This window comes from Perognathus longimembris, chromosome 7 (genome assembly GCF_023159225.1).
Source record: "Perognathus longimembris pacificus isolate PPM17 chromosome 7, ASM2315922v1, whole genome shotgun sequence".
Lineage (NCBI taxonomy): Eukaryota > Metazoa > Chordata > Mammalia > Rodentia > Heteromyidae > Perognathus > Perognathus longimembris.
The window spans coordinates 62,221,814-62,237,953 of record NC_063167.1 but is presented as its reverse complement, the minus strand read 5'-3'; the positions used below and the strand labels follow the sequence as shown (position 1 = coordinate 62,237,953).

At 38.4% G+C, this 16,140-nt stretch overlaps 1 protein-coding gene across 1 annotated transcript in view; it reads right to left on the bottom strand.

Annotated features, from left to right (window-relative positions):
- Positions 1–16,140, bottom strand: part of Dnai3 (dynein axonemal intermediate chain 3) — a 61,655-nt gene that overhangs the window by 28,585 nt on the left and 16,930 nt on the right. Inside the window, exons 8-15 of the mRNA XM_048352138.1 lie at positions 15,343–15,542; positions 10,155–10,271; positions 8,727–8,917; positions 7,546–7,670; positions 6,378–6,467; positions 4,176–4,262; positions 2,741–2,869; positions 1,116–1,189 (exon numbers count right to left, since the gene is read on the bottom strand). Coding sequence (XP_048208095.1) covers positions 1,116–1,189; positions 2,741–2,869; positions 4,176–4,262; positions 6,378–6,467; positions 7,546–7,670; positions 8,727–8,917; positions 10,155–10,271; positions 15,343–15,542 — 1,013 coding nt within the window. The remainder of the gene's footprint in view (positions 1–1,115; positions 1,190–2,740; positions 2,870–4,175; positions 4,263–6,377; positions 6,468–7,545; positions 7,671–8,726; positions 8,918–10,154; positions 10,272–15,342; positions 15,543–16,140) is intronic.

Below are 16,140 nucleotides of genomic sequence, written 5' to 3'. Positions count from 1 at the left end.
GATCCAGTTCCATCCATTATGCATGTGACACAGTTTTGTTCTTTATGGCTGAATAATAATTGTGTAACTAGAGATACCATATCTCCTTTATCCTTCAACTGTTGATGGGAAGCTCAGCAGACTCCTTGGCTATTGGGAAGAGTATCAAAGTGCTTTTTCTTAGCATTTTGTCTAATATTTTGGGGGTTGGATAAATAATATTAGTGTCTACATTTCCTACATCATCACTAATTTATAGTTCTATGAAACTTTAGTTTCATCTAAATGAAAACTCAATGGGTTATAAAATTGTTTAAGTAAACCTTTTTATAATGTGCAATAAAAATGTAAAAATTCTTCTAAATTAAGTGTGAAAAATCTTATGAGATAAAATTGATTGTAAACAACATATACAGTGAATTTATAGTGTTTAGTATATGAAACAGAAAATAACTATGGTTAACACTAAACACTTTATCAACTCAGTTAATACTAAAAAATATCCTTTTTAATTTTTTTTTTCCAGTCCTGGGGCTTGGACTCAGGGCCTGAGCACTGTCCCTGGCTTCTCTTTTGCTCAGGGATAGCACTCTACCACTTAAGCCACAGCGCCCACTTCTGGCTTTTACTGTTTATGTGGTGCTGAGGAATTGAACCCAGGGCTTCATGCATGCAAGGCAAGCATTCTACCGCTAAGCCATTTCCCAGCTCCAACAGTAAAAATATCCTTATCAAAAAGATTTTTTTTTGTGGGTGCCCATGGCTTATGTCTGTAATCCTAGGTACTCAATAGGTTGAGATCTGAGGGTTGTGGTTCAAAGCCAGCCTAGGCAAGACAGCCTGTGAGACACTTACCTGCAATGAACAATCAAAAAGCTGGAAGTGGAGCTGTATCTTAAGTGGTAGAGTGCTAGCCTTGATCAGAAAAGCTCAGGTGTAGCACTGAGGCCCTGAGTTCTAACTTCAGGACTAGCATAAATAAAAAAAAAACAAAAACTTTTTTTAAATACCAGAAATAACCTATAACATTCTGTCCTGTTATATTAAGTCTAATTCATAAAGACTGTTTTTAGGAGCCTCTAAGAAAAAGGAACACACTATATTAAAGCATTTTAGGAAATGTTTGAGTATCATACCAATCTGCTGAGCATGTGATAAGCTGACAACATATTCCACTTCGATTCTCAAAGACATGACCCATTCTGTTAACCTACTAGGAAAAATGTAAGAAAGGTGAATTCCATGCATCTAAAATAAAGCAATGTTTTTTTTCTCACAGTTATTTCTTTTATACACTTTCTTCTGTCATTTTAAATTTTAGTAAAACAGCAAAATTCCATCACAGAAGTTTCAAGGAATAGAAAGGTTTAAAACCAAACACAATTCTGCCATCTATTCCAGTCCAATCTCGTCATGTTTGTATATAATTTTCATTAAAATGTATATGAATCTTTATCTTGAAGTTTTTTTTTACTTCATATAGTTTGAATACTACCTATATATTCATAAATCATTTAAAATATATACATGATATGCCACAACTTCATTCTCCACTATTATTAAAAACATCGCAAGTGCTCTTAGGCTTTTACTATTAATAGATGAGCCAAACATAGGAGTTTTTATGAAGTTGTTCGTAGGTAAAGCTTACTAGAATAAAAGGCTAAATGTTAAATGAAACACCGGTGGTGGTGTGTCTGACATGGCTGGCTCAACTCTCCAAGGGCACAGAGGATCTGCAGGTGGATCTATGGCTCTTCATGTCCACAGAAGGTCCCAGATACCAATCAACTAGTTGTCAAATGAGGCAAAGAGTTTAGGATTACAAGTGTTAGACACCAGGCACCTGGCTCCATTATGATTTTTAACATATTACTGCTCCATATCCAGTTTAATAATTTAATAGTGCTGTAATAACTCATAGCTAATTTCTTTGGATGTTCTTTGATGTTTTCATCTCTTAAGCCCTTTGTGTCCTGGGGAGAAAACGGTTGGCCAAGTTCATTACCAGGCAAAGACTGTGAAATTAGAGTCAAGTGCAGAACAGTCCAGGCTGTCAGAGGAGAGCCTTACCCCATAGCTAGTTTTCACTTAGTTGCTTCTTGGAGTGTTCAGTTCAAAACTACCTTGGCAAAACTGCCTATGACCATGCATCACCAATCTTAGGGATGCCTGCCCCTCAGTGGCCAAGATCACAAAATTTAAAGCTACAAATGTAAGGGAACAAAATACCTGTGCTTTATGTTTACATATTCAACCTCCTCCACTGTTGCATTATATCAATGTTAAAACCATATAACCACTTTAGTGATTGTAAACTTCATTAGTTGAATGATTAGCCTCATTCTTTTCTTCTAGTAGGGGCTTGAGGAAGAGTCTTTCTGAATAGCCCAGGCTGGCCTTGAACATGCTATCTTCCAATTACAGGCTGTAATTGGGATTACAGGCATGTTATCACCCTGTCTGGCTGAAATGTTCCTAGTTCACTACATTCTCACTGATCCTTTCAGGCCAATTTGAACGCAGGGTGTTAACATGCACCAGGCAAGTGCTCTAATATTCAGCTGCAGCCCAACCTGATCTCATTTTTATCCCCAAGTCTGATACTGATCTGCCAGCATTTTTAAATCTTTAGTGTCTGGTTATTTCACAATTCATATGTAAATGAATTAATGACTGGAAGCACATTTATTGGATGAGAGCTGAGATTTTACAATACTGCAGGCGAAAAGTATAAAGCATAAAGCACATTAAAACTCACCTCAAATGTGTCAGGCAGCCAGTGTATATCTGTAATTACCTTCCTATGCCCATGTTCAATGGAAGAGACTGCGCAGTGTCTGATATACATTACTTCTTTATTACTGTCTGGTTCAAGGAGAAACATAGGCTGAAGAAATGTTAAAAAATGGTTATGTTTCAGAGATCTGATGAGTGAGCTCCTCATACTGCATTCCCCATTCTAATTAAAATTTGGAGCTATACCAGTTCAAGGAAAAAAAACCTAAATTAGTGCTTTTGTATTGCATATGTTTAGGTAATAGGATTACCCATTTTCCTTTTGGTTAAGACTAAGATTTTTCTCTTTGAAGTTCACAACATATAGATGATATGCCATAACTTCATTCCCCATTAATATTGAAAAGTGCAATCTCTTTTAAGCTTCTACTATTAATAGATGAGCCAAATATAGGAGTTTTATGGGGTTGTTAGCAGATAAAGCTAACAACTATGTCCATTCCCTAAAGAACCATTGACCACAAGGTATTGTAAACTGACATGTTGAACTGAAACACTTGTATAAGGACTTAAAGAAAATAACAATAGTAATAATAATAATAATAAAGGACCTATGGGACATCCCATTCTTCTTGCAGGAGTGTTTCCATGGGTGGATAGAAGCTTGTATCCTACTATTCTTTGGGAAGAGAACTGTCATTATTAAGGCTGAGGGACTGGGGCTGGAAAGAATGTCCCATAGGACGAGTAAATACAGTTTGGAGCTGAGAAACTGCTCTAGTGCTCTCACAGTATCCACATGCTTACTCCACTTGCTCACAAAGTCCTAGCACATTTTAGTCAGGAAGGACTGTGACTCCTTGTTTTCTATATGAGAATTGGCTCCTGATGTGATGTGTGGTGGCATGTCCAAACTCACAGATGATGATACGGAACCTGGACACAAGGCCTTCTGTCCTCCAACAACATGGCTTTAGACAAGTCACTTAGCCTTTTCCCCGAACTTAACAATAAACACAACAATAAATACAACTTGTTGTGTTTTGTATAAAGAGCTCACATAAAAATGATTAGACTATGTCCACAAGCATATGGAAGTGATTTTGGTTTTTCTTCTTTTTCTTTTTGTGTTAGTATTGGGGCTGAAATTCAGGGCCTCTTGGCTTTTTTTTTCTTCTCAAGGCTGGCACTCTACCATGTGAGCCACAGCTCTACTTCTGGGTTTTTTGCTGGTTAATTGGAGGTAAGAGTCTCATGGACTTTTCTTCCCCAGGATGTTTTTGAACTGTGATTCCTTAGAGCTCAGCCTCCTAAGTAGCTAGGATTATAGGCCTGATCCACCAGCTTCTAGTAGGTGCTGAGTCTGTTCAAACTGACAGCTCTGTTATGCACTTTTCAATAAATACTTGAATGAAAAACCCCCCAAATTTGCAAGTGAAAAGTTACAGGAAGCCAACCTTGAGTGTGACTTTTTTACTTCGGTTGCCACCCGCCTTAATGTTTTCTATGCGATCTGCATGTGCCGTGATATCCCACATGATAACCTAAAACAGAAACGAGTTTTATTGCCACATTTTCCAGGTCATGGTTAATCAGGTCTTGAATAATTTTTTAGGAGATTATTGGTATGTAGCTTAATAAGTCAATCATCTTAAAGGATAAGTAAACCAAGCTTATATCTTAAGTAACTCAGCAACTTTTAGAGCAAATATATAAAAAGAAATTTATAAAATCCAAGAGAAATTTCATGCACTGTTCTTTTCATTGAGAGGAGTTCCTCTTCTGACCTTGGGAATGTGGTGTGATTCCAGGTGCAGCTGCTTTAGACCTGGGGGAAGTCAGAGTTTCCCAGAACTCTCTAGAACTAAGCTCTCCAGAATTAAGTACAACACACAATTCAAAAAGAAATAAGGGGGTGCTGATAAGTGATGATTTGAACTGAATATAATGTCCAACCTATATTTTTCAATACCATTAAAAAATAATAAGTGGGGAGCTGGATACTGGTGGCTCATGACTGTAATCCTAGCTACTCAGGAGGCTGAGAGCTGAAGATCGCAATTCAAAGCCAGCTAGAGCAGGAAAGTCCATGAGACTCTGATCTCCAATTAACTACCAGAAAACTGGAAGTGACACTGTGGCTCAAAGTGGTAGAGCACTAGCCTTGAGCAGAAAGCTCAGGGACACTTTCCAGATCCTGCGTTCAAGCACCATGACGGAGCAGGGAAAAAAAAAAGTGGGGATAAAAATAGAATACAAATCTCTGAAGACTAGTTTTCAACAACTTAACGTCTTTCAATTTACCAAAAACTCAATGTAAAATATCAAGTTCATTAGGGATGATCTTATTTTCATCATATGATTTTCAAAACAATTTTAAGATAAAGTATCATTTTTGTCATGCATAACAAAAGCATTTCAGCATTTTCAGGGCTTGGAGAATAGGCTGGCTCATCATCATGACCTTCAGTTAATGTTGAAGAAAAATTTGAGAGAAATTTGTTTTTCTGCTTTGTTTTTTTTGGTAAGTTCTGGATAAATGGACATGGGAGATACACATAGTTAAATGTTAACCACATAGATGTTTTTACACACACACACACACACACACACACACACACACACATCATATGCCCTTTTAATCATTAAACCCACTAGATAGAAATGAATTTAAAATTAGGTTATAAAGTTGCATTAGCAGTTTTTATTCTGATTCCTTAGTGAATAGAATATTGGAGGCTAGGATTTGAATTTTAAATAAATTAGATTACTTAAAAATGCCAGACTGCCAAATGCCTGTGGCTCACACCTATAATCCTAGCTCCTTAGCAGGCTGGGATATGAGGATCATGGTTTGAAGCCAATGTAGCAAGATAGTCTATGAGACTTAGCCCCGATTAACCAGCAAAAAGCCAAACGTAGAGGTGTGGTTCTAGTGGTAGAGAGACACTCTTGAACAGAAAAAGCTAAGGGACAGAGTTCAGGATCTGAATTCAAGCCCTAGTTTTGTTATTTTTATTTTTTATTTTTTGGCCAGTCTTGGGGCTTGGACTCAGGGCCTGAGCACTGTCCCTGGCTTCACTTTGCTCAAGGCTAGCACTCTGCCACTTGAGCCACAGCGCCACTTCTGGCCATTTTCTGTATATGTGGTGCTGGGGAATTGAACCCAGAGCTTCATGTATACGAGGCAAGCACTCTTGCCACTAGGCCATATCCCAGCCCTAGTTTTGTTATTTTTAAAGAGAAAAAAAGCAGACATAGTGTCATATACATGAGGTCAATGATGCATGTATCTTTTCCTGTGAATTCCTATTTCATTAATCCCTGACCTCTGATCACAAGGATGTTTCAGAAGGAGTCTCCTCAGGAAGTGGTAGCACATGTAGCCTGTCTTCTTCCATGGAAGCTGATACAACATGGGATTCTACCGTGGCAACTCCAATAGATTTGACTCAGACCTCATAACTGGGATATCCTAGGAATACCTCAGGTGCTGGGACCATGTCTAACACATCTTTACAACCTTGTTTCTGCAGGGCGACTACGTTGGCAAGTCCTTCCTCTGCTAAAGCGAATCCTTAAGTCCAAGACACTACTAAATCAAAACTTCTCATGAAACATTGTTTGCATTAATAAATGGTGAAAAAATTAATAAGTACCTGCCCATTTATACAGCCTCCAGCAATGATATTAGGGTCACTTGGACAGAACTTGAAGCAGAAGATGTCATCTGGGCTTTCCAGCATTAACTAAAGTAATCCCACAAATTCAAGGAAGAGTGAGAAAACATATGGAGATTTGGTTAGAAAATAGGATGATGATATTAAAACTCTAAGTGTATCACTATCTTTAAGTAATATGCACTTGAGTTCATGCTTAAGAGTTCTATCTCTGAGTTGAAGGCACTTTTGAGAATAGATGTACTTCCTGTGGAGCCCAGCTTTCCTGTCACCTACTTCAGAGAGTATGTCATTATTGGGTATATTATAATTGTGTGTGTGTGTGTGTGTGTGTGTGTATGTGTGTGTGTGTTGGTACTGGGGCTGGAATTCAGGGCCTAGGCACTGTGCTTTAGCTTTTCAGCTCAAGGATGGCATTTTACCATTTGGGACACAGCTCTACTTAGGGCTTTTTGGTCGTTAATTGGGAATAAGTCTTATGGACTTTCCTGCTGGGCTGGCTTTGAACTATAGTCCTCAGATCTCAGCTTCCTAAATAGCTAGGATTACAGGCATGAGCCACTGGTGCCCAACATATATATGTGGAAAAGGGCTGCAACTAGTGATTCTGTAAATTGTGGAAGATCAGCTTTGTGAAGAGTTTTGTCTTTGTTATCTGCTGTATACCTAGACTGTCATGTGACACTCAAAAATTTATTGAGTGAAATAAGGTGGAGTTACTGATGACAGTAACATTCCGCAAGTGTACACTTGAGTTTTGTTCAAGATGAATGATGTTCTGTAACCCAGAAATCCTAACTTTATATGTGCTTAGATATTATGGGATTATAAAGTCTTTTGCTATCTGGGTGGCTCACATCTGTAATCCTAGCTACTTAGGAAGCTAAATATCTATGAATCACAGTTCAAAACTAGCCTGGGCAGGAAAGTCTGTAAGACTCATCTCTAATTAACCACCAAAAATCCAGAAATGGAGCTGTGATTCAAGTGGCAGAGAGCTAGCCTCGAGTGGGATAGCATCCAGGCCCTGAATTCAAGCCCCAGGACTGGCATAAAAACAAAGTATTTTATAATAAAAATTGCTTAAGACCTTTGAGAAAATAATAGTTGGAAATTTTAGGCCATAGGAACATTTCTCATTAATTACCTGAGGATGTATGGGATCAGAGAAACTCCAGAAAAGAATCAATGATGGTTGCAACAATAATTTACCAGAGAAATGAACTCGGTCTTCATAGGAAAGTCGTGCAGCCACTGACACAGCTATTAGCCCTGAATGAGGCACAAGCAGAACAGAAATTTAACCCAGTCACAAATGAACATGAAAGAGCTGTGCTGCCAGCGTTGGCTGTGCTCTTGGCTTTTTTGTTATTTATTTTTATTTTGTTTGCTTTGCAGTAAGGCAGTAATGGTGTTTGAACTCTGAACCTTGACCTTGCCAGGCAGGCTTTCTAATACTTGAATCACACACCCAGCCCTTTTTGCTTTAGTTTTCAGATAGGGTTTTGCATTTACGCCTGGACTGTGGTCCTTCTATGTACACTTTCCCTGAAGTTAGGATGATAGGCATACACCACCATGCACAGCTTTTTATTGGTTACAATGGGGTTCCTTGAACTTTTTGCCTCTAACTACAATCCTCTGAATCTCCATTTCCTAAGGAGCCAGCGTTACAAACATGAACCACTGGGCCCGGCTACAGCTTCTGTTCTTTAATGTATTCAACATGGTCACCACTAGCCTCATGTCACTTACGTAGCACTTAAAATGTGGCTGGTATGAATTGAAATGGGCTGTTAGTAAAAAATAAACAATGGACTTCGAAGGTTTTAGTAACAACGAACATGTTTTACTTATTTTTTTTTAATGAGGAAAGACCCAGAGTGGAGAAAAAAGAAAGGCTTGAACCTCTCTCTTCTTCCTTACACCTCCAAACACTCCTGCTCTAAGATACTTGGCTCTTTGAAAGATGCATGTTTACCATCTTGTCCAGTAATCACACAGGAAGAGGGCTAGGAGGAGTTAATTCAGCCTGGGGAGTCCAGTAAGCCCAGCTGCATCCACATCCTGCATTTGTTGAGCTATGGGTGACCTACAAGTCACTTCCTAGAGAAGAAATCCTAGAGTAGAGATAATAATAAATATATTCTGCCCACAGGATTTCTGGGAAGACACATGACAAGGGAAGTGTGGGAGGTGCTTGTTCCAAACATGTCTGGCATCCAGCAAACAGAAGTGGTTTACTGAAAAAGATCTACTTGTTTTGCATAGAAGAACAGGACTATTTCGACGTCAGCTCAGAAAGGCATGCTGGCATTCTCTTCTCACCGTAGATGGTTGGATGCCAGCAGACACAGGTAATCATTTTCTCTGTGAGGCTGTGCAGGTCAGTAAAGGACTGGTACTCTTTCAGGTAGGTATCAGACTTGTCCCCAAAGGTGCTTTCTTCTTCCACCAGGTACTTCCAGTCATCGATAAACGTGTTCAGGAGTTCATTTTGTTGCAAGGCTATTTCAACACTGTTTCATTCAAAAAAGGAAAGTAAAAGATATTGGATTTTAGTTTTTAATGATATGATGATTTTTAACAGTTCTTTCATTTATATAAAACAAAGATAATCATAATAATTTAATATTTTAATAATTATATTAATCACCACCAACAACAATAATGATAATTCTCAATTATATTTGGCAATCGTGATGGACCCTATGTGAAATAAAGGACTTGGGAGAAAATAAAGTGTGGCAGTGTTCTACTTGGCTGGGCTAAGAAGCCTTCAGAATCTGTAAATCCCAGTGTCTTCTGACTGGCCATCAAGACATGACTGTGACTCCACCTGCAGCACTGGCCACAGAGACTGCACGTGGGTCACAGTACTTTGCTGCATCCCATTCTCAACCTACTAAAGTGTTACCTTGAAGGGCCTTGGTCTTTTTTGGCATATGTTTGGTGTTTTGCATGGTGTTTAGTTTGTGATTAGCATTCTGTACTCAAGTAATTTTCTTTTACTATTTATCTTATTTTTTCTTTTAGCATTGTCTATACTTTTATATTGTTCATTTTGCTTTCGTGTGTTCTGCAGTAAATGGATTATTTCTGGAATTATCTCTCTTTCACTTGACATTGGCTTTCACTTTGTCATTTAATGAAGAATGAAGACCCTATCCTTCCTGGTGGAATTATATTTCTTGAAGCTAAAATTGTTACTTATGAACTTGACCACCAGATTTTTTTAATTGAAACAAAGCTATTGAGCAAAACTAGTAGACCTGTCCACTGTTGTTTCTCTGAACTCTGATACCGGTTATATGAGACTTTGGTAAGCTCTTTCTGGCTTAGAACCCCGGGACTCTGCCCAGGGTCATTGTACCAACAAAAAAGGCTTTTATTTAAAAGACATCTCTTTTTCAGAGTCGCTAAGAATGGCAACAACCCAAGAATTAGTGACAGTATTTGCTTATCCAAAAATGCCTTTGAATTGAATCAGGTTCTCTATTGATGAAGATACTTTGGCTAATATTTTGATCATAATAGCTATTATTAACTGCCAAATGCATTTTCATAATCTTATAAAAGTCAACGAAGCTAAGAAGGAGACTAAAGAGTGAAGAAAAAAATGAGATTGAGCATCATTAATCCAAAAGTTGTATTGAACCATAGAAATGATACTAAGTAGAAAATTCCATACTATGAAGTTGTTTCATTCATAAAGTTATTTAAAATATTGTATAAAATGTTGTGCTTCTTTGTTACCTTGTGCACACACTGTTGAGAAAATCAGCTATAGACTTGGAGTGTCCCAGTGTTTCTTTTTCCTCTTCTGAGAATTCTCTTGGATAATATTGTGTAGTAGCATTTTTAGGATATGTCCTAAAATGTTAAAAGAAATTTGAATACCAAGACTTACATTTTTAAAAAGCAAGTAGAAGTCATAACAGGTTAAATTTGACTGTGGCAACAATATCATGGTATTTATGCTTAAATTTTATACCCTCATTTGATATTGACTACCAAAGTTGACATATCTTCTTACCAACCCAGTCAAAAAGATCTTATTTCGCACTAATTTGTTTCAGAAATCATTTAAAAAACACAGAAAAGTTGTAAGAAAACTTCTGCATATGCACTGCTCAGCCTTATCTATTATTTACATTTTCACATGTACTTTTTTTTTTTTTTGCTTTTCTGTTGTCATTCTGTTAAATTAGTGTTTCTTCACCAGCAACATCCATCCCAGGGAATAACTGGCAATGTCTGGAAAGAGTTTGGGTTGCTACAACTAGAAAATACCACTGGAGTCTAGTGGGCAGAGCCCAAATTTATTAAACACCTACAAAGCTCAAGAAAGCCTTCCCATGTAGAGAATTACCCAGTTTCAGTTGTGTTGAGGTGAGGACATCTTGCTTTAAGAATACAAAGCTAGGAGCAGCTGCGAGCAGCAATGGTGGTATTAAGTCTGAGATCATCCATTCCAGCCAGTCTGCCTCCAGCACTGGCCTGTGCTGTGAACTTGACCCATAGTATGACACCTCTGGGCTCACAACCAGTCTCACTAAACTGAGTGAGCCCTTGATCCCAGGCTATGGGATTGTGAAAGGGCAGATGGCTAAACCATTACCAACGTGGAACATGACAATAGGTTGCCGGATGCAGATACCTGGTTCTTACTAGCCACATGACCCTGAACTAATTATTTGACTTCTTTGTGTTTGCTTTCACTAAATGAAATTCTTAAAGCACCTAGCTCATAGGGCTATTGTGAGGCTAGGATATGTTATTATATACATAGCTTTAAAAATACTTAACACATTTGAAGTGCTCAATAAAGTGTTAGGTATTTAACCTGTGTTGGTTGAGCAAATGTCAGTAAATTGTCTCTGTGAGTGGCAAATATATTAAATAGAAAATAATCACACAGATGGTTAAAGAGACTTTGGGTTATATTTAAAAAACAACTCTTTTCTTGTTTGCCTAGATGGTATCCATGGCAAAAGGTAGAATGCTAATAAGAAAAGAATATTGGTATTAGAACCAGAGAGACTTGGGGTCATATCTTTATTTTCCTTTTATCTTCTATGTTCCAGGAAGGAACAAGTAAGAAATACATGGTACTTATGGTTTCCTTAAAGTAGCAATATAATGAAGAGTTGTTCTTGTTTTATAAAATCTAATTTATCTCATTGTTTCTTAGCAAAATTATTCATCAATTGAAATTATGTTTCTATATAAATTGTGTTCTAAACATTGAGCTTTTGTTTTTAATTTTTCTTTGTCTCTGTTTATTTGGAAAATGGATATAGTGCCTCCTTCAGGGAGCAGATGGAAGAATCAATTGAGTTATAAAGTTATATAAGTGCTTAGAATAACAATGGGAACCCTGAAAGCAGCTGCTGTCATTGTATTCTTTGAAGGTTATCATTGAGGTTCGGGACATCATCCATTACAATCATGGATTCTGTCTTCTTTCTCTTATACCAGCTACCTTTCCTAACTTCCTCATCTTAGAGAGGCAATACCAGCATTCTCCCAGTCTTCTAAGCTAGAAGCATTCAAATTAGTTTTGATTTTGGTTTCCATTTGGCAGGTCAAGACATGCCCTTACTTCTTTTCTGTTTGCTCCCCCTCTCTACAGAAACAGCTGTTGCTATTATTAGCCAACATTTATTGGAAGCCCACTATATCTAAAGTCCTATGGTTGTGTCCCTGTTATCAGAATCTTAGGGGCCCTTCTGAGTTTGTCAACTGATTCTACCCTGACTGACTACTCACTCTTGTGATTTGTCTATTCCCTGGTAGAAACATAGCTGAAAGCTTCACTTAGAAATCTGAAATTCCCAGGTCCATTGACATGAATATATCACCTCTGTCCTTCTTACCTTGGTCATGCCTTTTGGGGTTTATGGATCTCTGATGTCATTACCTCCAAGATTTGACTAGAATCCCTTCTTTTCTCTTTGCTTTCTCTGGTTCTAATCTGTCAAGTTGACATATTTCTTGGCTCAACCTTGAGTCTCTATGTCTATGTACCTTGAATATAACATTTAACACCACGTGTCCATGGTATCTGGTTTGTAATGTTTGTACTGCACCCCATGCTACCAACCCCCAGCTTTTCTGGTTGTGAGATCCCTGCTGTGTATATGTCATGGCTCTTCTCCTAGAACTAAACATTAGTACATCATCTCACACACAGTCATCCTTAACTTCATCCTTCTATTGCTTTCCTTGCTCTATTTTATTTTCTTCTCCATTTAAAAAGTACATACCAGCAATGGCCCTAGGATTTACAGATATAGCAGTTTTAAAAAGAAGGGATAAAATTCTTATGTCCCTGACTTTAAATTCTAGGCAGGGAAGGGAGATAGGAGAATGAAAAGTACATATGACATGAAGAAAAACAGAGTGAGAAGATGACTAGTAATGGAAGCTGTTGCTTTCATGTAGGACTGGCAGAGGATGCCTCATTTGAGCAGAAAATGGAATGAAGGTGGTCAGGAGCCCTAATGATATTTGGAGAAAGAGTCTATGTAAAGAAACTATGTTAACACACCACAGTCATTTATATGTATGGAGAACTCAAGAAACAGGGAAGTCAATGTGGCTGGACTGGGGAAGTAAGTGTGAGAAATGAGGTCAGAGACTCAAATGGGACATAGATTATATGCAGCCCATAATTTCTTTCAGGATGGGAAGCCACTAGAGGGCGTTGAGGAGACATTTTACAGCAGGATTACTCTGGCTCTGTTATGAAGAACCAAAAATTCAAAGATGAAGGAAGGATAATGGGAACTTGCTTAGAAGGAGTTCCATTGGATATTGTTTATATGTGTATTGGAACTAGGGAAGGGAAAGGGAAGACCAAGAGACAAAGGATAAAATCAAGAGACAAAAGATAAAAAGACAAACCAATGCAACAGCAATACTTAAAAAACCAGATGGTGTAAAACAATTGTACAACTCATGGGGGAGGGAGAAGGAAATTGGGAGGGGGTGGCAGGGGAAAATGAGGGAGGAGGTAACAAGTTGGATAAGAAGTGTGCTCACTGTCTTACATATGAAACTGTAACCGCTCTGTATTTCACTTTGATGAAGAAGAAGAAGAAGAAGAAGAAGAAGAAGAAGAAGAAGAAGAAGAAGAAGAAGAAGAAGAAGAAGAAGAAGAAGAGGAAGAGGAAGAGGAAGAGGAAGAGGAAGAGGAAGAGGAAGAAGAAGAAGAAGAAGAAGAAGAAGAAGAAGAAGAAGAAGAAGAAGAAGAAGAAGAAGAAGAAAAGGAGTTCTTGTAATCTAAACAGGAGGTATTGGTCTAATAGCAGTGGATATATTTTGAAGACAGATCCAACAAAATACAAGGTTTTAGATATGGGTAGTTAGGATAATTTCATTACAATTTATGGAGATGAGGATTATTTAGTAAGTTTCATGATTCTTGTTTTTGATTTAATTTTATTATCAAGGTGATATACAGAGGGGTTACAGTTACATACATAAAGTAGTGAGTACATTTCTTGTCAAACTTGTTACCTCTCCCTCACTTTTCTCCCTCCCTCTCCCCGAGTTGCACAGTTAATTTTCAACATGAAGTTTCATGTTTGGAGACAGAAAATCAAGTTTGCTGCTGGGCATTGGTGGCTCACACTTGTAACCCTAGCTACTTAGGAGACTGAGATCTGAAGCTTGCTGTTAAAAGCCATCCAGGGCAGGAAAGTCCATGAGACTCTTGTCTAATTAACCACCAGAAAACTGTATGTGGTGCTGTGGCTCAAAATGCTAGCCGTGAGCAAAAGAGCTCAGGGATATGCTCAGGCCCTGAGTTCAAGCCCCAGGATAGACAAAAAAAAATGTTATTTTATGTCAGGATTGGCAAATATGGAAAAAATATTTTAAATATATAATGAAGAGATTTATCTCATTGCTTCTTAGCAAAACTATTAGTCAATTGAAGTTATATTTCTATATAAATTGTGTTCTAAATTGAGCTTTTGTTTTTAATTTTTCTTTCTCTCCATTTCTTTGTTTGGAAAATGGAGACAGTGCCTCCATCAGGGAGCAGGCTGGAATCTGAGGATCATAGTTTAAAACCAGCCCAGGCAGAGTCTGAGATTCTGATCTTCATAAACTACCAACCCCCCCCCCCCAAACCCAAGCCAGAAGTGGAGCTGTGGCTCAAGTGGTAGAGTGCTATTCTTGGGCACTGAAGCTTAGGGACAGTGCCCATGTTGTGAGTTCAAGCCCCAGAACCAGCACACACACACACACACACACACACACACACACACACACACAGAGTCAGTTGAAAATTTGAAAATTAGTTAGGAAGTAATGGTAATATTCCAGGTGAGAGATGACCAGACCCAGAATTATTAACATTATCACTCACTTTCCCTATTATTTGTAATTGTATATTATTATTACAAATAAAAAAATCATTATTGAATAAAAGTATATTTTCCTAACTTCCTTTATGGGTTGGTGTCATTGTCAATGAATTAATGAATTTTTCTTTCTTGTTTTGTGCTGCATCTGGGGCTTGAATTCAAGTCTTGGTGCTGTTGCTCACCTGGTGCTTTTTGGCTCACTGCAGGCCCACTACCACTTGATCTATACCTCACTCCTTGCTTCCTGCTGGTTAACTGGAAATAAAGAGTACTGTAGATTTGTTTGCGAGACTGGCTTCAGACTCTAATCCTGAAATCCCTGATCCTGAGCAGCTAGGATTATAGGTATAAGGCATCAGCACCCAGCTCCATTTATTTTTTCCCTGCCTGAGCTAGCTTCAAACCTTGATCCTTACATCTCAGCCTCTTGAGTAACTAGGATTACAAGGGTGAGCCACCAGCATCTGGCTTCCATTTTTATTATAAACATCCCTCAAAATTATCATGGAAGTTGCTAGATTTTTATGGCAACTGTTCGCAAAATGCATACACCATCTCACACTCACCATTTTGTCTGAGTACTCATGTCCTTGACTTGGGGGATTACTTGCATGCCAACATCTCTCTCAAGTTGTTTCAGGGTAAAATTTTTGTCTGGGTAGGCTGTGCACTCAATGTAGGCATCTTTGACACTGGAGGCATTCTGGTCACTGAATGTAACTGGCGCACCAAATTCACATCGTTTTCGAGAAATCATATATGTAATCTGCAAACACATGTAAACGCATAACAGAGGTAAAGGAATCTCATGATGTCCGTGGAAGAAGTTGGATCTATATGTCCAGGTTCTTTCGAATTCTGTTGTAGATGCTGTGTGCCACTCCGGCTCCATGCGCTTTCCATTCCTATGGGCTACACCTGCCACTCCTCTTTGAAGGACTACTGGAATGCTACAGGGACTGGCTTGCCTGTAGGTACTATGGGAAGGTAGAGTAAGTGTCTGGAAGTTTACACCTTGACTACTGGTGGGCTGATAGGAAGCATGTAAATTCCATCTTTTGGGTTGCTTTTTGTATAATCTGAGGCATAGCACTCCACAGTTTCTCCATAAATTCAAGCTGAACCCTTCTCTCCAGAGGGTTTACTGAAGTGCTGCCATAACCAAATGCCACCCAGGAATTTGTTCTCTCATAGGTGCATAGGCAAGAAGTCTAAGATGTCTAAGGACATCTTGCTTTAAGAATACAAAGCTAGGGGCTGGGAATATGGCCTAGTGGCAAGAGTGCTTGTCTCCTACACATGAAGCTCTCGGTTCCATTCCCCAGCACCACATATATGGAAAACAGCCAGAAGGGGCGCTGTTG